General features: G+C 41.4%; 1 protein-coding gene across 3 annotated transcripts; it reads left to right on the top strand.

The window, feature by feature from the left end:
- The first annotated feature begins 1,032 nt into the window (after positions 1-1,032).
- On the top strand, positions 1,033-16,131 carry LOC147221060 (ureidoglycolate lyase-like). 3 transcript variants are annotated; one of them, XM_086170663.1, is made up of 16 exons: positions 1,033-1,064; positions 1,766-1,894; positions 2,664-2,882; positions 5,941-6,031; positions 6,181-6,257; positions 8,409-8,519; positions 8,633-8,692; positions 10,090-10,246; positions 10,906-11,104; positions 12,297-12,375; positions 12,454-12,546; positions 12,743-12,815; positions 12,902-12,969; positions 13,581-13,705; positions 14,556-14,656; positions 15,293-15,405. In XM_086170663.1, the coding sequence occupies exons 1-15, from the start codon at positions 1,059-1,061 to the stop codon at positions 14,644-14,646; spliced, it is 1,578 nt and encodes a 525-aa protein (XP_086026789.1). In that variant the 5' UTR covers positions 1,033-1,058; the 3' UTR covers positions 14,647-14,656; positions 15,293-15,405. The 3 variants fall into 3 exon arrangements, with proteins under 3 accessions (XP_086026789.1, XP_086026788.1, XP_086026790.1); XM_086170662.1 differs by lacking the exon at positions 14,556-14,656 and having other exon boundaries at positions 15,293-16,131; XM_086170664.1 differs by lacking the exons at positions 14,556-14,656; positions 15,293-15,405 and adding an exon at positions 14,449-14,553.
- The last annotated feature ends 5,963 nt before the right edge of the window (positions 16,132-22,094 follow it).

Here is a 22,094-nt window from a genome sequence, read left to right as displayed (position 1 = left end):
AATGCTGCCTGGAAAGAGCTCCTGGGGTCCAGGATGTCATCCAAATACACTAGAAATTTCTGTTGGAAATGTCAGTCAAAGCCTTTTTGATCAGCTGGTGCATTGCACAGGCCAGAGCAGAGGATTTAAACTTTAAAATTGATGCTTTTGATCTTGAGATGAGGGTTGGAAAGAGACTGGAGAGGGGAAACAGCCTTCAAACCGCTTTCTATCAAAAGCAGTGAAATGCTGAGGCAGAATATGGTTGTCTCTTAGCTTTTTCTAAAATTAAAAAAATTATATTATATACTATTATATACTATTATATGTTATACTATATTATACTATAGTATACTATAGTATAGTATTATATTATATTATATACTATATTATATTATCTAGTATTATACTATATTATACTATATATATATATATATATATATAATATATAATATATATATTAATTTATATAATATATTATATATATGATATATATATAATATATATATATATTATATATATATATAATATAGATATATTATATATTATATTATATATATATTATTATACAACTATTATATATCTTTTACATGTGGTTAGTAATGTCTTTTGTATTTTTGTATTTCCCTTGCCCCTTTGTTTTTTTCAGGCTTTTTGAGAACTCAGATAAGTGTCTCACAAAATTAGAATATCGTGAAAAAGTTCAAAATCGGAAAGTCGTGGTGTTGCATCATAATCATTTAATTAACCCAAAGCCTGCAGAGATTTACTGAGCAAGAAGGTTAAAAACAAAAACAAAAATATTCATCCAAGTTACAGTTTACTCAATCTTCTACTCACACCATACACTACTCTTAGAAGGGGAAGAAGTATTGTTGGCGTTTGGATCTACATATTTTTCTCAGACCACATTGATAACGTAGGATATATATATAGTTGCTGAATGGCATCAAGGCTAAATATATAATATCTCAACATACAGGACTTTAAACCCTGTATGCAAACATCCTGTTCAAACAATGTCCACAGAAACCTTCTAGCCAAAGTCCACATGAAAGAGACAGTGATCAGCCATCAGCATGTCTGTGAGTATCACTCCATTAATTGGTTTTAATTATTATTCAGATTCAGATTTCAAACTCTGAGAGGGGCAAACCTACTGATCATGTGATTATGTAAGCATGCCATCTAGTATATTTACAGGAACGATCATGTTTTATAAGGGCTTTAGTTTCAGAATCCTGTTGTCCTCTACACCTTTGTTTTGATAAGTTTTAAAACTATCTTAATTGTGCCCAGTTTGAATATAAGGACATTTTAGGTAAATTCCTTTCACTTTATATCAGTAGTTTTTCATGGCTGCTGCAGGCTATCATGACTCTGGCAGGCAGCTTTGGTTCTGGCATTGAGTGGATTAAGACAGCTGGTTATTGAATACTCAAATGGTGTAAAGCCCACCAGAAATCAAGTTACAAACCATGCAATCTTTTTTTTATCGTTCTTCTGTTGCTTGTACTGTTCCACAAATGGACCAAACTTTGCACTTTGAGCAGCAACTATTGTTAAGCATTAAGCCTCTAAATTATTTCAGCTATCCAAAGCGCCATCGTACTGCCTCTTTGCTGTACAAAGCTGCTGAAAACGTAGACTGACAGTACATGTAATGATGGTTAGTCTTTGTCACTTGTTCCTGTTTGCACTCTGTTCCCACTGTCCTGCTTCACTCCAACTTACTTGTCTCGTAAACTTAGTGTCTCACTATAACCCCAGAGTTTTGTGTTCACAGTGTCCAGTCCACATGGAGCTATCTCCACCTCCGTCAGACCTGGAAGCTGAATTCAAGACACTTTTCACCCCTGAATCACTCCTCTTCCTTCATGAGCTGATTTCCACTTTTAATGATGAGGTGGACCAGGTACTTTAGGACACCTGACACAATCTTTCTAGAAAGTGAAACAATCTCCACATACTGTAGCGTTCACCTTTATTTTTTGCACTGAAAGTCATCTGGGAGTTTTTGGCAAAGATCAAATTATCTTTCTCTAAGTCATGGTCCTCCCTAACTGCCAAGGAATAAAATCTAGCATGTAGATCTGTTGCAAGTAAAACTAGATAACTGAGATGTTTTGCAATATCTTATTTCTTGAATATCTGGAAATACGGTACGAGAGATTTAAACACCAGTGCATTCATCATGAGCAAATAACTGTTCACACACTTTTGCAGCACTTTTGTTCCCTGTTCCCAGATGTTGGACCTAATCATGATTCTTTACATGGGATTGGTCTGTTGTCCTTCTAGGGATGGTATAAAGTGGGTTAATGTTTAAAGGGAAGAAGAAGTATGTCCATCTGAGTTGATTTTCTTAACCTCCATGCACTATGATGTTCTCTCTGGTCTCTACTATTTGCAACCATGGTGTCTTGTCAATATCTGAGTAAACCTTCTCTTGTTTGCCTGTAGCTTCATCTTATGATTTTGCAAAGAATTTAGAAAAACACAAAGGTGAAAGTGATCTCAAAGCTTCAAAGATAATTTTTCTGGCTACACTGCCCCATTTACATGATAACATGATATATAAGATATCCGTGATTCTGCAGCACATGCTCAGCCATGTATCCGTTTAACAGTAAAAACATGAATGGGAAACTTGAACGTTCTCACTTGAACTGTGTTCTGTTCAGGTCCTGCGGCTGCGAGTCAGCAGAAAAGCCTATTTTGATCTTTCAAATGAACTGCCAAATTTCTCGGAGAGCACTGCAAACATCAGGAATGATACGTCTTGGAGAGTGTCACCTGTTCCCAAACGCCTTCTGAAAAGACATGTGGACATTGGTGATCTTGCTCCCTGCGATACCCAGCGCTTCCTCCAAGCGCTGAGGTCTCCTGCACAAGGAATTCAGGTACCTGCTCAGTCACCAAACACTGACCAGATCTGAGCAGCCGTTATTAGGAAATATTGATAGAATCTAAGGCACGGCTCAGTACATTACAATTACATTACAATCATTTGGCAGACGCTTTTATCCAAAGAGACTAACAAAAAGTGCAATTCAGTCACAGAAGATCTGAAGTAGCAGTAGTTGGAAGACAGAAGTGACCACTCAACCAAATAGGCATCTCAGAATTATATACAGGTCCTTCTAAAACAATTAGCATATTGTGATGAAGTTCATTATTTTCTATAATGTAATGATAAAAATTAAACTTTCATATATTTTAGATTCATTGCACATCAACTGAAATATTTCAGGTCTTTTATTGCTTTAATACTGATGATTTTGGCATACAGCTCATGAAAAGCCAAAATTCCGTCTCAAAAAATTTGCATATCATGAAAAGGTACTCTAAAAAAGCTATTAACCTTATCATCTGAATCAACAAATTAACTCTAAACACCTGCAAAAGATTCCTGAGGCTTTTAAAATCTCCCAGCCTGGTTCATTACTCAAAACCGCAATCATGGGTAAGACGGCCGACCTGACTGCTGTCCAGAAGGCCATCATTGACACCCTCAAGCAAGAGGGTTAGACACAGAGAGAAATCTCTGATCGAACGGGCTTTTCCCAGAGTGCTGTTTCAGTGGGATGTCTGTGGGAAGGAAATAGTGTGGCAGAAAACATTGCACAACCAGAAGAGGTGACTGAACCCTGAAGAAGATTGTGGAGAAGGGCCAATTCCAGACCTTGGCGGAGCTCTGGAAGCAGTGGACTGAGAAACCTCCAGAGCCACCGTGCACAGGCGTGTGCCGGAAATGGGCCGGATTCTCCAGGTCTAGCCACTTTTGAACCAGAAACAGCGGCAGAAGCGCCTGACCTGGGCTACAGAGAAGCAGCACTGGACTGTTGCTCAGTGGTCCAAAGTACTTTTTACGTATGACAGCATATTTTGCATGTCATTCGGAAATCAAGGTGAAAAATCAAGGAGTCTGGTGAGAAGGAAATGCCAAAATGCCTGAAGTCCAGTGTCAAGTACCCACAGTCAGTGATGCTCTGGGGTACCATGTCAGCTGCTGGTGTTGGTCCACTGTGATTTATCAAGGGCAGGGCCAATGCAGCTAGTTGTCAGGAGATTTTGGAGCACTTCATGCTTCCATCTGCTATAAATGTTTATGGAGATGAAGATTTCATTTTTCAGCACGACCTGGCACCTGCTTACAGTGCCAAAACCTCTGGTAAATGGTTTACTGACCATGTGCTCAACTGGTTTGCCAACTCTCCTGACCTGAACCCCATCGAGAATATGTGGGATATTGTGAGGAGGAAGTTGAGAGACACCAGACCCAACACTGTGGATGAGCTTAAGGCCGCCATCGAAGCATCCTTGGCCTCCATAACACCTCAGCAGTGCCACCGGCCAATTGCCTCCATGCCACGCCACATTGAAGCAGTCATTTCTGCAAAAGGATGCCCGACAAAGTATTGAGTGCATAACTGAACATAATTATTTGAAGGTTGACTTTTTTGTCAACACTTTTTTTCTTGGTCGGATGATGTATGCTAATTTTTTGAGATGGGGATTTTTGGTATTTCTATACTTTTTTGCTAAGATCATCAATATTTCAACAATAAAAGGCTTGAGCTACTTCAGTTGCGTACAATGAATCTAAAATATATGAAAGTTTAATTTTTATCATTACATTATGGAAAATCAAGCACTTCACAATATGTTAATTTTTTGAGAAGGACCTGTAGATAGATTCATTTCATCGTTTTTTTTTCCAGGGGGGTTGGGGGCTAAGAGCGATTAGTGGGGTTGTGCTTAGTGAAGAGATAATAATAATAGTTTCAATTGAGCACCGCATTTTCCCAAAGTACAATGATCATGTCTGGCTTATAATTTGTAAAGTGGACATTTCAAAAGTGGGGCCCAGTGAGTGCACCTCATAGAAATATATGCATTTAAATAAAAAAAAAAATAAAAAAAACTCTTATTTTTTGTTATTTCTATTTTAACCATTTGTGAGTAGCTCCTGAAGTATTTTCTCTGTGCAAACAGAAAATAGGTGTGTAGCAGAATTGAATGGATATATTCTATCCCTAATTCAACAATGAGTCCTCATGGATCTGGGCAACTTTATTCTCAAGATTGTGAAGGGATTTCTAAGGTTAGGAGAGCATTGTGACTTCATTTAGTGTTATGAAATTTGGCTTCATCAGAATGACTTTATTTGCTCCAGAGGGGCAATTGGAGAGTGCATGGGAAACCATAACAATCTGAAGATCAAACATCTATAAATAAGCTATATAACTGTGTAAAAAGTGTACAACTGTGTAGTATATAAATAAAAGTGTAAATAAAGTGTACAGTATAAAGATGGCTGAATCTATAAATACAACTATACTATGAGCAAATACAACAATGGTGCATATTTACAATGCTCTGTACATCGATAAATAATGTTAATCTCTTTAAGTCAGATACCAATGGAACCCGAACACCCCTTTTTGAGTTGTAAAGTCTCATGTTTAAAGTTACCACCCATTCCCGATTTGGACTGTTTAGATCATTCACATAAATAGTCACTGCATATTGGCTTGCCATTGGTGAACCAGGGACTTTTTTGCGTTCAGTAAAAAAAACAAAAAAAAAAAACAATTTATATGAAAAGATCACCCAAGAGGCCCAAAGTGACCCTAAAAGCATTACTTGGCTCTTGAAAGTGGCATCAAAAATCTGCCTTTGAATGGAGAAATACTAGGAAAAAGGAAGGGTTTTAAATCCTTTTCTTGGTTTTACAGAGCAGAGAAGAAATTGGAGAAATGAAAACCTTAAATATATTCGCTGCGGGATGAGAATCTGTTGGTGGGAATCTCAACATCCAAGAAGAATTAAGAGAATTAACATTTATGGAAAATGTTCACTTTTCACACAGGTGTTTTCTTTAAGGTGACTTTTGAAGAACTTTTTGCAGCGGCATCGAGCCATGTTTGTGTGTCTAAGCCCTCTTCCCTTTTTCAGGTTGACTTTGATGATGGAAATTGTCCTACATATTTCAACCAAATAAAAGGCATTCACAACGTTTTTCTGGCAGTGCACAATCTCCTTCCCGGTAAGCGGTTTGCATCATTTACTGCTCTTGCATGCTGCATATTCGCACAAACATGCAGGTGTGGAAGGTTCTCCTCCATGGAACGTTTAGTTTCAGTTGCTGTGAAGATAATGGAAGATAATGTCTTCCATGTTTGTCACTTTGGTCAGATGTTCCACACATATCTCAGGCTCCGGTTCTGATGCTCCGTCCCAGGGCCTGGAACATGATGGAGCACAATATGATGGTAGGATAGCATTGCTAATTCTGCCCTGTGTAATACTATCAGAGAATAAAATACTTTATTGGTTTTGCAGTGCTGTCTGTGAATTTATGTTACCGGTATTTGATTAGATTTGACTTTGATTTCAATATATTTAAATGATTAAAAACAGTTATTTTTTGTCATTATGTATGTTTGCTTCTAATTTTCTGATACTTTCAAGGACATAGTGAGATTTGATTTGCAAAGAATCCATACTAGTATAGGTGTAAAGGAACATAAAAACCAGAAAAAATGCGAGTACCCTGTACGGTCTGATCAGTGACTTCATGCTTCACCCTCAGTCAGTGCAATATCAAAATTCACACTATTTTTCAACCTCTCTCCATCCCAACATTATTTGAATCACGATTCTCTCATATAGCCATTATTGAACCAACTTTGCATGGAAATTTGAGCTCAGTGAAGAAAATTTGAGCATGAATATGTTTAACACATCTTTTTCTTCTTCTCCTTTTGGCTTTTCTCTGCAGGGGTTACCACAGCGAATCAACCTTCTCCATCACTGTGTCCTCCACTCTCAAATCAACTATCTTCATATCCTCTCTCACTATGTCCATAAATCTTCTCTTTGGTCTTCATGGAGACCTCCTGCCTGGCAACTCCAGTTCCAGCATCTGTCTACCAATATAATCACAATCCCTCCTCTGTAGATGACCGAACCATCTCAGTCTTGCTTCTCTGACCTTCTCTCCAAAACATCAAACATGTGCTGTTCCTGTGATAGACTCCTGATCCTATCCATCCTGATCACTCCGAAAGAGAACCTTAGCATCTTCATCTCTGTGACCTCTATCTCTGCCTCCTCATACAATACCAGAGCTTCTCTCTTTGCACCTGTCAAATGCTTTTTCGAGGTCTTCGAAAACAGAATACAGCTCCTTCTGGCCTTCTCTGTACTTCTCCATTAGCATTCTCAAAGCAAATACTGCATCTGTAGTACTCTTTCTAGGCATGAAGCCATACTACTGTTCACAAATGTTGACTTCTGCTCTCAGTCTAGTTTCCACTACTCTTTCCCATAACTTTAAAATAGGCACCATCACACTTAGGCATCTTCTCACTCTCTAAAATCCTGTTGAATAATCTAGCCAGAAATTCTAATGCTGCCTCTCCAGGACACTTCCACACCTCAACAGGTACATCATCAGGACCAACTACCTTTCCACTCTTCATTCTCTTCAATGCCTTCCTCACTTCACTTTAATCACTGCTACTTTGTGGCCTACAATAGTCCCCTCCTCTACCCTTGCTTCTCTTCAGTTTCCACATTCATCAGCTCTTCAAAGTACTCTTTCAATCTTCCCATCACTTTTCTAGCATCGGTCAATACATTTCCCTCCCTATCCTTAATCATCCAGACCTGTGTTACATCCTGTCCATCTTTATCTCTATGTGTCGTCAACCTGTATAGATCATTCTCTCCCTTCTTACTGTCCAACAGAGCATACAGGTCATTGCACACCCTTTGTTTTGTCTTTGCTACATCTATCTTTACCCTACGTTGTATCTCCCTGTACTCCTGTCTGTTCTCTTCAGTCCGCTCAGTATCCCACTTCTTCTTTGTAACCACTTTCTCTGTGTATACCCCTGCACTTCCTCATTCCACTACCAAGTCTTCTTTTCTACTTTCCTTCCAGATCATGGGTACCCAAACTTATTTGGCTTGCCAGCTACGCTTAAAAAATTAATGAATAAACAAACAAACAAACAAACAAATAAATAAACAAATAAACAAATAAACAAATAAACAAATAAATAAATAAATAAATATATTTATACACATACATCTCCTTCTCCTTCTCCACCTCTTGGCTTTTCTCTTCAGGGGTCACAACGGCGAATCAATCTTCTCCATCTTACCTATTCTCTGTCTCCTCCTCTCTCACACCACACTTTTATATATATATGTGTATATATATATATATATATATATATATACACATATATATATATTTATTACAAACATCTGTTTCCAAATACCAATTTTCATTGAGTTTTTGTCAATTGTCTGTTGTCTATTGCTCTGGAAGGGTGTAACCTCCTAAGATATTCAAATCTACATTTCATTACCAAATATGTATTTCCACATTTTCCCATGTGGTTATTTTTCAGGTAGATGGGAAGGAGGCTCCTGGACCTCTATTCGACTTTGGGCTCCTCATCTTTCACTGTGGGAAGACATTGCTTGAAAATCAGAGCGGCCCATATTTCTATCTCTCAAAGGTATCAAACACACACGAGCATGCACACACACACACACACACACACACACACACACACACCGCACAATCCAATTGTTGTCTTCCTTCAATACACCAGTCCTCCTTTGGTTACAGGTGGAGAGCTTCATGGAGGCCAGGCTATGGAACAGTATCTTTGTCTGGACTCAACAGAAGGTGCATGCCCTTTTCCACATGGCCCCACTTGTGGTCGGGTCATGATACATTCTGTGCTCCTCATGCCATGAGTTTTTGCCCATTGCAAACATCAACACAACCAACAATGATCTTCTTTTTCTTTCAACTACTCCCTTCCTCGGTTGCCACAGCAAATCCCCCTCTTCCATCTAACCCTATTCTCTGTGTCCTCTCCTCTCACACCAACTAATTTCATGTCTTCTTTCTATATCAATAAATCTTCTCTTTTGTTTCCCTCTAAGCCTCTGGCAGCTACAACCTCTGCATTTCTGCATTTTCCAACCTTTCTACCAATATAGTCACTATCCCTCTTCTGTACATGATCAGACTGTCTCAGTCTGGCTTCTCTGGCTTAATCTCTTAATCATCGACCGCTGTCTTTTAAGCCTTTTCCTTTCATTCCAGCTGAAACTCTCTTATTGCAAATGAACACTTTTCTACATGAGTTCCAACTTACTTAAACATGTTTTTTCATCTCTTCTCCACAATCTCCATTGCTCTGGACTGTTGACCCTAAGTGCTTAGAATCTTCCACCCTCTTGATCTCCACTCTCTGTAGCGTCACTGTTCCACTTGGGTCCCCCTCATCTACATACATGTATTCGGTCTTGCTGCGACTAAACTTCATCCCTCTCCTTTCAAGGGCATACCTCTGCCTCTATATATTTTTCTCCACTTGCTCCCTGCTCTCACTACAGCTCATAACCTCATCTGTCACCCTGTCCATCACCGCTGTAAGCAAGAAGGAGCTCAGAGCTGACCCCTGACGTAGTCCCATCACCACAGCATGCCTCACCACTGTCTCAGAGTTAGCATACATGTCCCTGCCACTACTCCAAACATCCTTATGCAATACCATAGTTCCTCTTTTGGCACCCTGTTGTATGCTTTGTCCACAAAGGGCCAATGCAGCTCCCTCTGACCTTCTATGTACTGCTGTATCAGCATTCTTAAAGCAAATATTGTATCTGTAGTACTCTTTCAACACAAAGGAGGGATAGTGACTATATTGGTAGATGATGCTGTCATTGGAGCTGCCAGGCAGGAGTTCTCAAGGAAGACCAAAGAGAAGATTTATGGACGTAGTGAGAGAGGATATGAAGGTAGTTGGTGTGAGAGGAGGATGCAGAGAATAGGGTTAGATGGAGAAGGTTGATTTGCTGTGGTGACCCCTGGGGGGAAAAGCCGAAAGGAGAAGAAGTACTCTTTCAACCCAACCAGTGGTATGTTATGGAGTTAGCATCCACTCCTGAGCCCTTTCGCAAGTGATTTTTTTGCACAGACTATCTTTGATGAAACCATAAACACTGTTTATTTTGTATGGGCTGCAGTAGATTGTAGTCTGTGCTCATATGCATATGTGTGTGTCTCTGTAGATGGGTCTACCTCTGGGCAGCATTAAGGCAACCGTGCTGGTTGAAAATGTCTTGGCAGCGTTTGAAATGGAGGAGATTCTCTATGAGCTGAGGCTCCACTCTGCAGGACTCAACTGTGGCATTTGGGATTATTCTGCCTCCTTTGTCAATAAATTTGGTGAGACTTTATTTGAAATCTAAAGTTGGCTAACACGGTTTGAGCCAGTACCTGAGGACCTTTGAATTTTAGGGAAATCCCAGGTCTCCTCTGGTTGTAGCATCACACATGCCATTTTTTAGATGTGACTTAAGTCAAGCAAGCAATCATTGATTTTCAGATGAATTTAAATTGAAGAAGATAACCCGGATCTGAAATCTAAATATATTTTAATTTCCATAAATCTAGGATAATGTTTTCATTGATTATATATTTGGTTTCAGGCTTTCTGATGTTTTTGTAAATTTTATTCTTTGTGCGAATGTGCTGGGAAGGAGTGAATGATCATTCTGGCTTTGATGAGTAGGAAAGAATGACACAAAAAACAACTCAAAAAAAAAAAAAAACTGACACAACAATTTCATTCGGGATAAATAAAGTTGTTCTCATCATCATCTCATCTCAAAACAACAAAAAAGTTTTGAAACAAGGAGGGGCACTCCTCGGTTTATGATGTTTTAACACAGGAGAAATAGGTAAGTTAGCAAAGACAAAACCATAAATAGGACAGTGTTGTATGTGGAAACTGAAATATAAAAGTTGACATTCAACTGCTGAGTGAGTTGCCAGTCTGCTGGGGGGTGGAGTTTGAAAGTTTACATATATGTGTTTCTGTCCAGGTCACAGAAAGACCTTCCTGCTGCCTGACCGTAGTAAATATGTCAACATTGAGCAGCGTTTCTTGCGCAGCTACATGGACCTGTTGGTTCAGACCTGCCACAGGCGAGGGGCACTGGCCACAGGAGGCATGGCTGCTCCTCTGCTGCCCCCAGACCCTCACAGTGACTCCCACCTGAGAGTGCTGGCCGCTGTTACCAGGTAAGAACATGAGTAACTGGGCCTAAAGGGGAGCAGGTAGCCAAACCAAACCAAACATGTTCAGAGAAATGAAATCGTCCCAACCCTGAGTTAATGTTCAGTAAGTATTCTGAAGTCTGTCAGACAAGAACTATAGACAAGATCATTGTTGATTAACCAGAGGCTCTATTTGAATGTGACTGGCAGACATAGATTCAAATAATGCAGGATGAGATGTTGAATTCCTTCTGCATGCGCAAAACTTGACAAATGATGGGTGGTAAGTTGAATTTTGGAGCTGTTTGGTGTTTGTTGGTTGCTGAGGCTTTTTTCCCCCCTCCTTTCAGCAACATTGGCTTTTGTTGGTTGCTGGGGCAGCAACAATTGACAAAAGGTGATAAATTGAATTTAGAAGGTTTGATTCAAATTGTGGATGGTAAATTGAATTTGATGCATCATCAGTAGTGTTCCTCTGGGTCACTGGTTGTTTCAGCTTTTAAACATGATACACCCTCCCCAGAGGTTATCAGCTACAGGAGGATCAAGCATGCACTTGCGTCTGATGCCCAATTATTAAGTTGCCCTTTCTTGTTGGCTAGGGGCCTAACTGGGGTCGTTCCTCTTCAGCCAAAGTCACCGGCTACTTCTCTCTGCAGCTTCTGATGCAGTTTTGATGGCTGTGCATCGGCTCCGGCCCCTGATCCTGATGTCCTTCAGTAGTTTGATGATGGATGTTGCTCAAACCCTCTGCATCCGAACTCCACTGGGTGGACCTCTGTGTTCTAGCCTCAATGTCATGCCTCAGCAGCATGTTCAGCATAGTGCAGGTGTTTTCACCCATATGCCTCATCCATAAGGTCCTCCCAGGGTACAATGGGTTCAATAATATACTTTAGAGAAGGGGACCAGAGCACCAGGTCAGGTCTGAGGGTGGTGGTGCCAATCTCTGGAGGAAACACCAGCTACCTGCTAATATCTGCCCAGAGTTTCCTGTCCTGTGCTAAGAACACAAGTAACTGGTACCAAGTAACAAGTACCTCTTCGATGTGGAGCTGCTCCACATGATTGCCTGCGTAGAGTTAGATGTTGGCGGTGGTAGGGATGTTTTCGTTGCAAAACATGAACATTTATTACAAAGCATATCAAAATGATGATACATTAGAAGGGAGAAAAGTATAAATGGCTCAGATGTTTTGCCTCTCCTTGTCTGCAGATTGAAGTTGCTTGAGATCAAAGCAGGTGTGGATGGGTTCATGGTGTATGACCTGAACTTGATCGAGCCCATGCAGAAAGCAAGTACTTATTACTAATTCTTAGACACCATTGGCTTAATACAAGAAGTATTTCCGATAATAATCTACCTCTTGCAGCTTTTCTTTCTTTACACAAAAGGTGACAACCAGCTTCATCAGCTTCGCAGTGATGTTACTATAACATCTGGTGACCTGCTGTCCATGCCATCGGTCAGTCCCTTGGCAAACCTTTGTTTAAGATATTCCTTGCTGTGTAGGATATTCCTTGCTGTACAGTCATTGGCTTTTAAAGAGCCACAATTCAGGTTATTTTCATTGCAGTAATCATTATTATGAATTCTTAAAAACTACATTTGAATATCAGCAATAATAACAGTATAAACTCATATTTTTTGGATTTTCCCAGGGAGGAGTCACCCTTAATGGCTTGAAGCATAACATTGCTGTTGGTGTACTCTTCATTAATGCTTGGCTGTCTGGTAAGTTGTGTCCTCACCCTGACAGGCAGGAAGAGAAGAAGCAGAGACCCAGTCTGATCTTGTTAAATTGACACTCTGCCACTAAGGTGCAGGGCATTTTTACCACAAAGGCCAGGTGGAGGACTCGGCTACAGCAGAAATTTCTAGATCACAGGTGAGAATTTCATTGAATGGTTCAAGTTTGCAGACATTACGTTTATATCACATTGAGGATGTAACCTGGTCTTTAAGTGAAACCAAGTGAGAGTAATCCTAGCGAATATAGCTACGAGATAAGAGAAATCAGTTACAGCAAGCGAGAACTTTGAATATGTCATTCTGCATCAGAAGGTGGCAGTACAAGGTATCAGCTCTAATATATCATGGAATGTCTGACTTATAACAAAAAACTTGATTTGACTAAACCACTTTCCTTACTTAAGATGTAATAATTCTTGTCAAACTTTCTTCTCGTGGCAACTGGACTTGAATTTCTTCCAAAAGCCAGTCACCAAAAAGAGATTTTGACAAGAATTAACCACGACCTGGAGGACCGAGATCCTCCATAGACAAGAAGTTATAATGTTGCATTTCATGAGCTATAGCTCCCCTCTCATCCCTCATTGTATAGTGCAGTATATGGCATTTAGGCACATGTAAACGTACCATGTCTCTTATTCTATTATGAAGAGATGAGGAGATTCATCTGGTAAACAGAATCTCTGGGCCTTGAAAATTGGGAGCAAGATAATACTTACGAAAAGATGAATGTCATTGATGTCTGAGGTGTGGCAGTGGATCCGTCATCAAACTCAGCTGGAGGATGATAGCAGGATGGTGACCAGGCTGTTGGTGGCTAACCTCATTCAGGAGTTAGTGATGGAGCACCTGCAACTGTCTCATTCCAGCAGGTAAAGAGTGCAATTAAATGAGCGTCTGCTGTCAGATCAGTAATCTTTAAGGTAATCAGCTTGCTGCTCAATGTGGTCACCCGTCCACCTCCACAAAGCTTATGGATAAACACAGCTAAAGAGGTCTCTGTGCAGGATCTTTGCACATCAACATTTAAACAACTCGGTCACAGATAAATTCAGGTCTGGCCATCCAAAACTTCTCAAGGATCAAAATCAACTAACGTTAAAATATCACCACAAATAAGCACTAAAAAACAAAACTCTCAAAGTATTCAGAATTATGTCCGACATAAAATTATTCATGGTCTCAAATAAATAAATAAACATCAACAGGAACCATATCACAGCTGGTCAATCTGCATTTGCAGTTACGGCTGCACTGGAATGGAATGATGTCAGCCACTCCTACATGGGCTTCTGCTACTTTAGGTATTCAATCAGCAGGTCATCATTTTGGGCCATTTTCCTGATGTACTCTTGACGGCTTGCTGTTTCCTCCTGGGTAGGGCCTCTGATGTTCACCAGTCCGCAGCCTATTTTTTGCTTAGTGCACAGCATCACTAGACCTTGGGTGAAACCATCTATGTGTTGGGAGGAGCTTCCTCATTGTGATTCTCCTGGCTTCCAGTTCTTCCAATGGCCAGGATGTTATACCTTCATATCTCCTCCTTGTGGTTTTAATTAGACTATGGGATCCCCAGGTGGTGGTGGCTGTCCTGATCATTTGCCTTTTCCTTCAGATAGGTCAACATCTTCAGAGAGGATGATCATTACTCCTCTGTGCACTATCCACCTACAATAATTCCGTCTGAATTACATTTTGACACCTGGCTGTCTACCTGGTCAGGAGAATCAAGGAGTCGATGTCGTGCTTGGCATACTGCTTGCCAAGCATCCATTCAGAGGAGGTGGCTTACTGCTGTCCAACTTTGGAATAAGTATCTTGAGGTACTAATAATTACGCTATTAGTTATCAAGCTAGTTTGTAGGAGGTTCAGGCCCTCACAGAACAGCAGGTTAACACTGCATCTCCTTGATATATACCCCATTTGATGCTCACATCTCTAACCACTATCTGTCTGTCTGTTGTCCATCTATAAAGATATCCTTAAATTGATATGAGGAATTTCTAGCATCTCTAGACTCATCAGTCTGACATGTTTTTCACCTCCACAACATTCCTGACAAACTCCTCCTTCAAGATAAATCTTACCCCATTTCTCTTCCGATCAAACCCCGATAGTACAATTTAAAACCTAAATCCAAGCTTCTAGCCTTGCTACCTTTCCACGTGGTCTCCTGGACACACAGTATATCCACCTTCCTTCTCTGCATCATGTCAACCAACTCTTTAGCTTTACCTGTTATCGTCCCAATATTCAGAGTCCTTACTCTCAGTCCCAGACTCTTGCCTTTTCTCTCTAAGGCAAGAGATGACACTCTAAGCTCAGGAACTGTCCTCAAAAACACCCCTATCTTTTCTTTTTGGATGCATAGAAGATTCCTGTGAGGCCTGACTTTCCATGTCCTCGGGTTATTTCTGGTCTTTGACCCAGTACAACTCAAGTATTGTCTTTTTTTCAGGGACAAACAGATGCTTCACACAGCAGCGGAGATGTTCCTGGAGGTGGTCCTGAAGAAGGATTTCCCAGAGTTTATCACTACGTATTTAAGTCAGGATCATACTTTTCTCAGCTGCCATAAGCCTAGACAGCAAGGTGATCTGGAGCCGGGCATCCAACAAGCCAAGCTGTAATATGCTTGTTGAAATCTTTTTGTGGCAACAACTTGTAATTCTTCCCAAGAAGATGTTTCACCGCCATTCAAGAGGCGTCTTCAGTTACAATGAACTGAAGAATTTACAATGATCTAGATGATTGAGAAACTACACAGACTTGCTGTAAAATCTAACAGAAAGAGAGCTTATACTATATAATTATGGATGCAATTTAATTTTTCATCTCATTTTGTACATTTTGCATTGTTGCAATTTCTGATGTATATAAACATATTCTAATTATTAAAAAAAATCTGATTAGCAAGTGCAATCATATGAAATAAAAATCTTATGTTTGGAGCTTCCCCGACATCATTGAGGGTCGTCTACAGTTTAAGATTGATGGAACTTTTCATTTTTGTTGGTGCTTGATAAATATCTTTGTGGAAGAGGGTATTTCTGACACCTCGGATGTCAAACTGCAACTGTGTAATGAATAAAGTGACAACTTGGGCCAACAGGGGCCAATAAATTACTGTTGCCTGTTATATTACGGCATTAATAATGCAACATGGACTGGATTGGCAACATAATGATTTTCACAAAACTCCCAATCCAGACCAATGCCAAGATAATTTAAGCATTGATCAAAAAAGTGCAAAAATCAATGACTTGTCGGGCGTTTCAGTGACACTAAGCCATGACTTTGTATTTGCAAAATAAAACTTTGGTTACTCTGTTTAGTCTTATTGGCTGTGGCTTTTTAATGGAGTTTTCAGTAAATCTTGTGTCTTTGTATCCATGTAAATTCGGGCTGTTTATGATTGTTAATAAGTGTTGCTTCCTAATTGGACACTTTGATTTCAAGGAGTAGTGAATCGTGTTGTGTTGTTCAAGTGTTCCCTTTATTTTTTTGACTGTGCGTTTTACGCACAGTACATGTTTGTGTGCACTGCGTGCGTACATTTCCACGTACGGTATGGGATTCATCAACTTGTGCTCGGGAGTCGGACCTTGTGTCTTCACTAAACCTAGTGGTAGAATCAACCTTCTCCATCTAACCCTATTCTCTGTATCATCCTCTCTCACACCAATTAACTTCATATCCTCTCTCACAACGTCCATAAATCTTCTCCTTGGTCTTCCTCGAGTCCTCCTGCCTGGCAGCTCCAATTCGAGACTATCCCTCCTCTGTAAATGAACGAACCATCTCAGTCTCGCTTCTCTGACCTTCTCTCTAAAATATCTAACATGAGCCATCCCTCTGATAGACTTATTACTGATCATATCCATCCTGGTCACTCCCAAAGAGAACCTGAGCATTTTCATCTCTGGAACCTCTAGTTCTGCCTGCTGTCTTTTTGTCATTGGAACTGTTTCTAGGCCATACAGCATCGCTGGTCTCACCACTGTCTTATATACATTTCCTTTCATTCTGGCTGATCGCATACTACCCCTGACACTTTTCTCCACCCATTCCAATCTGCTTTAACCTGTCTCCACCTCTTTTCCACTCTCTCCGTTGCTCTGGACCGTTGACCCCAGTCCTGAAATCCTCCAACTTCTTGATCCCCACTCCCTGTAGCCCCACCGTTCCACCAGAGTTCCTCTCATTTACACACACATATACTCTGTCTTTCTGCAACTAACTTTCATTCCTCTCCTTTACAGTGCGTACCTCCACCTCCATACCTAGTCTTCCATACCTCTCTAGATTTTCCTCAGCCAGTTGTCTGCTCTCACTACACATCACAATGTCATCTGCACACATCATGGTCCATGGAGATTCCTGTCTAACCTCATCTGTCAGCATGTCCATCACCACTGCAAACAAGATGGAGCTCAGAGCTTATCCCTGATGGACTCCCACCTCCACCTTGAACTTCTCTGTTACCCCTATAGAACACCACACCACTGTCTCACAGCTAGCATACATGTCCTGTAGCAGTGTAACATACTTCTTTGCAGTAACCTGCAGTCAGGTTCATGGCTGGTGAGGCACTGAAGTCATCAGTCAGATTTACAAACATATGGAGTACCTACGGAGTAGCTTATTCACCATTTTATTGGCAGCAGTTAACGTGTTTTGTTTAAAATATCATATCAGCATTCTTTACATGTACAAACTGTAGCATAGAAAAAGCACATGTAAAAAAAAGTCCATGCGCCACTCAGCGGTTTTCCTTTAACTTAGCATTGTGGATGCTGATGTTGAGTCTTTACTGTTCATTCAAAGCCAAATCAATCCTGGACATCTCGAATGTCTTTGGCGCGATGTGACTTTGAATGTTAGTGGCCGATGGCTCATGCTTGATTAAGCTTTCTTTTGCAGATTCTTTCGCTCACAATATCCCATTTGACTCCAGACATTGTCAGAGGTGGAATAAAGAATGCAGGAAAAGCAGAAAAGGCGCTTTCTTACTGGACATCCACACAGCCAGCCTTTTCGTGTGTACCACTTCATTTGGAAAGACCTTCCATCTCGTAGTTGGAAGCAAATCCGTTAGCCCCGGCGTCGGTCTTCCCTTACTTATTATCTCCTGCTTCGACTGAAAGTCCAGTTTAAAAAATTCTTTCAATTTAGCTATGTAATCCTCCATTTTGGAAATAAAGCCAAGCAAGAGGAAAACATAACTGGATGGCTGCACTTGACTTGCTAACTCTTCCCCGCGTCATCACAACAAACCACGTCATCAGAACACTTCCCGCGTGAACTATTTAAACCTCTGTCAAATTCCAACTTCCGCCCCATCCACTTCACAACAAAAGTCAATAAAAATCGCTCTCTTCAATACAAGATCCCTCAACAATAAAAGCCTCATATTAAATGATTTCATCTCAGATAAACAACTTGACCTTCTGTGCCTAAATGAAACATGGCAAAAACCCCAGGATTATTTCTCTCTCAACCAAACCACTTCCACTGGATACTCTTACCTGGACAAACCGTGCACTGAGGGCAGAGGAGGAGGCATTGCTGTAATTTTCCACAAGGATCTCCAACCTCGCATACTCCCCATCCCTTCTGCCCCTTCTTTTGAGCACCTGACTTTTAAACTACCCAGACCCAAACCACTCATCACAGCGATCATATACCGCCCCCCCAAACCCAAACCATCTTTTCTATCAGATCTCTCAGAATTCATCACCTCGCTATTTTCAATTTCAACCACCGTTATACTTCTTGGCGACTTTAACCTTCATATTGACTCCCCGGACTGTAAAGATGCATCTGACTTCTTGGACCTACTCAACTGCACAAACTTCACACAACACATCACCTTTCCCACCCATAACCACGGACACATCCTTGACCTGGTCTGCTCCACTGGCTTACAGATTCACAGCATCTCCAGTTTTGATCTCTCCATATCTGATCACCTGGCCATCACATTTGATATCAACATCCCCACGCCCCTACCTAAGCCCAGCCGCAAAATCACCTTCCGCAACCTAAAATCTGTCTGCCCAGTAAAACTCTCCACCTGCATAGCCAACACTCTCTCTAATCTCACCCCTCCAGTAAATCCAACCCCTATGGACCTGGTCAACATTTACAATAACACCCTTCCTACCTCCCTCAATACACTGGCTCCTTTGAAATCCAAAACAGTCACATTCACTCACTCTGTCCCCTGGTTCACCCCGGAACTCCGCAAGCTAAAAAAACAACTCTGTAAACTTGAACGACTACATAAGAAAACCGGCCTCACTGTTCATGCCCAAGCCTATAAGGACCATATGCAACATTACAAGATACCACTCAACGAAGCCTGTTCCCGTCACTCCTCTGGCATCATTCACTCGGGATCCTCCGATCCACACTCTCTGTTCTCCACCATAAACAAACTACTCAAACCGCACCACAACATCCCATCCACTTTCACCCCGGAAAAATGCGACCTCCTCATGTCATTTCTCACCTCAAAGATCGACACCATCTATAATCAACTTGCATCCTCCTCTGCCACCACCCCAGTCCCAGAGCCCCTACTCACCTCCCCTTCTATCCACCGACTCACTCACTTCTCTCCAATAACTACAGCAGATCTCACCAAAATACTCACCACCATGAAGCCATCCACCTCCCCCCTGGATCCCATGCCTTCAAATCTTGTCAAAGCCTGCCTCACCCCCCTTGCCCCACTCATCACCGATACCATTAACGCCTCCCTCACCTCTAGAACAGTCCCCACATCACTTAAGCTTGCTGCCATCACCCCTCTCCTTAAAAAACCTGGCCTCGACCCCGACGACCCCAACAACTTCCGACCCATCTCCAACCTCGCATTCCTCTCAAAAGCACTGGAAAGAGCTGTCACAGCACAATTAAATCAACACCTCTTCACACATGACCTGTATGAAACTTTCCAATCTGGCTTCAGAAACCAACACAGTACCGAAACAGCTCTTATCAAAGTAACAAATGACCTCCTTCTCTCCTCTGACTCCGGATCCCTCACCATCCTCCTCCTCCTTGATCTCAGCGCTGCCTTCGATACAGTCAACCATCAAATCCTCCTCAACCGTCTGGAATCATTAGGCATCACCGACACCGCCCTCTCCTGGTTCCACTCATACCTCTCCGGCAGATCTCACTACATCAACATAAACAACCATACATCTTCCACCACCCCCGTCCGACACGGAGTTCCACAAGGTTCAGTTCTTGGCCCCGTACTTTTCACCCTCTACATACTGCCACTTGGACACATCATCCGCCGCCATGGACTCCATTTCCACTGCTATGCTGATGACGCTCAGCTCTACATAAACACCAAAACAATGACTCCCGAAATCCTTTCCACCCTCACCGACTGCATCACAGACATAAAAACCTGGATGAGCCAAAATTTCCTCAAACTCAACAGCAACAAAACAGAAATTATCATATTCGGCCCAAAATCCTTGCTCAATTCCTGTCACAATCTCGCACTCTCCATTGATGGTCACTCTGTTTCCCCCTCCCCCCTGGTAAGAAATCTTGGAATCTACATGGACCCTGCACTCTCTTTTAGGCCACACATAAACCACATCACCAAAACATCTTTTTTCCACCTTCGAAACATAGCACGCCTCCGACCCACTCTTTCACCCTCTGCTGCTGAAACACTAATCCATGCATTTATCACCTCCAGACTCGACTACTGCAATAGTATCCTATATGGCCTCCCCCCTAATGCCCTTCAAAAACTGCAATATGTCCAAAACTCTGCTGCCCGACTACTTACCCGCTCCCCTTCCAGAGAACACATCACCCCCATCCTCCGTCAACTTCACTGGCTGCCCATCAAACAACGCATCCACTTCAAGATCCTCCTCACCACCTCCAAAGCCCTCAACAACCTCGCCCCCCATATCTCGACAACCTTCTACGTCGCCACTCTCCAGCACGTCGTCTTCGCTCCTCGGATGCAAACCTCCTCACTCCAATCTCTAAGTCCAAGTACCGCACCCTGGGAGACAGAGCCTTCGCCATCGCCGCCCCCACCCTCTGGAACTCCCTCCCCCCAGCCATCCGAGAGTCAAACTCATTGTCTTCCTTTAAACACAACCTCAAGACCCACCTCTTCCAAACCACCTACAACACCTACAGCTCTTCCCATTAACTATGTGTATGTTCTATGTTTTCTGTTGTCAACTTGTAAAGCGTCTTTGTGTACCTTGAAAAGCGCTATACAAATCGTATGCATTATTATTATTATTAACTGTTTACAGTAACTTGCTATTGCAAATTCTATTATTCTTTAGCCGAGTAGTAAAAAGGATCCCTGGGATCACCGGTGCCCCCTACCATGAGGCACCGTCACTGCGTGCCTCACTTTGTGTGTCTTCACTGTCGCTTTACGATCGCTCGGCACGAGAAACACGTTACAGTTGTTGACAAAAAAAAATTATAAACATCAGCTTAAGTATGGACATTTGGTACATATATTAGTGCTTGAAGTGTTTGAAAATTTTAATAGTGACATCCACAGAGACAGTAATACAGTCTCAGCCGCATAGCATGGCAGCACAGATCTATAGTGGGCTCCGCTGGTTGCCATTTCACCGCGTGTCTCTTCTTCATATTTAAACACTAAATGTGATTTTTTTTTTCAGCAATTTTGAAAAAAAATGACTAAAACTGGTGAAGATAGGTGGAAAATAACTTTATAGTACAAATCACCGAATAAATAGAACCATTCAATTTATTTTTTCATTTAACATTTTTTTCCTTTCCATAGTGCAAGGTGAGGCCCGACCTTACCTGCCTCTACTGACTGCACGTCACTGCTTCTTTGCCATTCCAGACTTCCTCAGACAATACCAGAGCTCCTCTCTTGACACCCTGTCACATAATTTTTCTAGGTCTACAAAAACAGAATACAGCTCCCTCTGGTCTTTTCTGTACTTTTTTATTAGCATTCTCAACACAAATACTGCATCTGTAGTACTCTTTCTAAGCATGATGCCATACTGCTGTTCACAAATGCTGACTTCTGCTCTCAATCTACTTTCCACTACACTGTCCCATAACTTAATTGTAACTCATCAACTTTATCCCTCAATAGTTGCCACAATTCTGCACATCCCCCTTATTCTTAAAAATAGGCACCATCAACTTTGTCTCCATTCTTCAGGCATCTTTTCACTCCCTAAGATCCTGTTGAATAAACTAGTCAGAAA

This window comes from Fistularia commersonii, chromosome 23, assembly GCF_037954325.1.
Source record: "Fistularia commersonii isolate RoL2024-O1a breed Wild chromosome 23, RoL_Fcom_v1.0, whole genome shotgun sequence".
Taxonomy (NCBI): Eukaryota; Metazoa; Chordata; class Actinopteri; order Syngnathiformes; family Fistulariidae; genus Fistularia; species Fistularia commersonii.
Note: the sequence above shows the minus strand (reverse complement) of the source record. Positions and strands in the feature narration are given on the sequence as shown.

What these genes read in the sequence shown, in the direction of transcription:
- LOC147221060 (XM_086170662.1), top strand. An exon ending in CTCCTGCACAAGGAATTCAG is followed by an intron (nt 2,883 to 5,940) that starts GTACCTGCTCAG and finishes TCCCTTTTTCAG; the next exon opens with GTTGACTTTGATGATGGAAA. An exon ending in GTGCTGGCCGCTGTTACCAG is followed by an intron (nt 11,105 to 12,296) that starts GTAAGAACATGA and finishes CCTTGTCTGCAG; the next exon opens with ATTGAAGTTGCTTGAGATCA.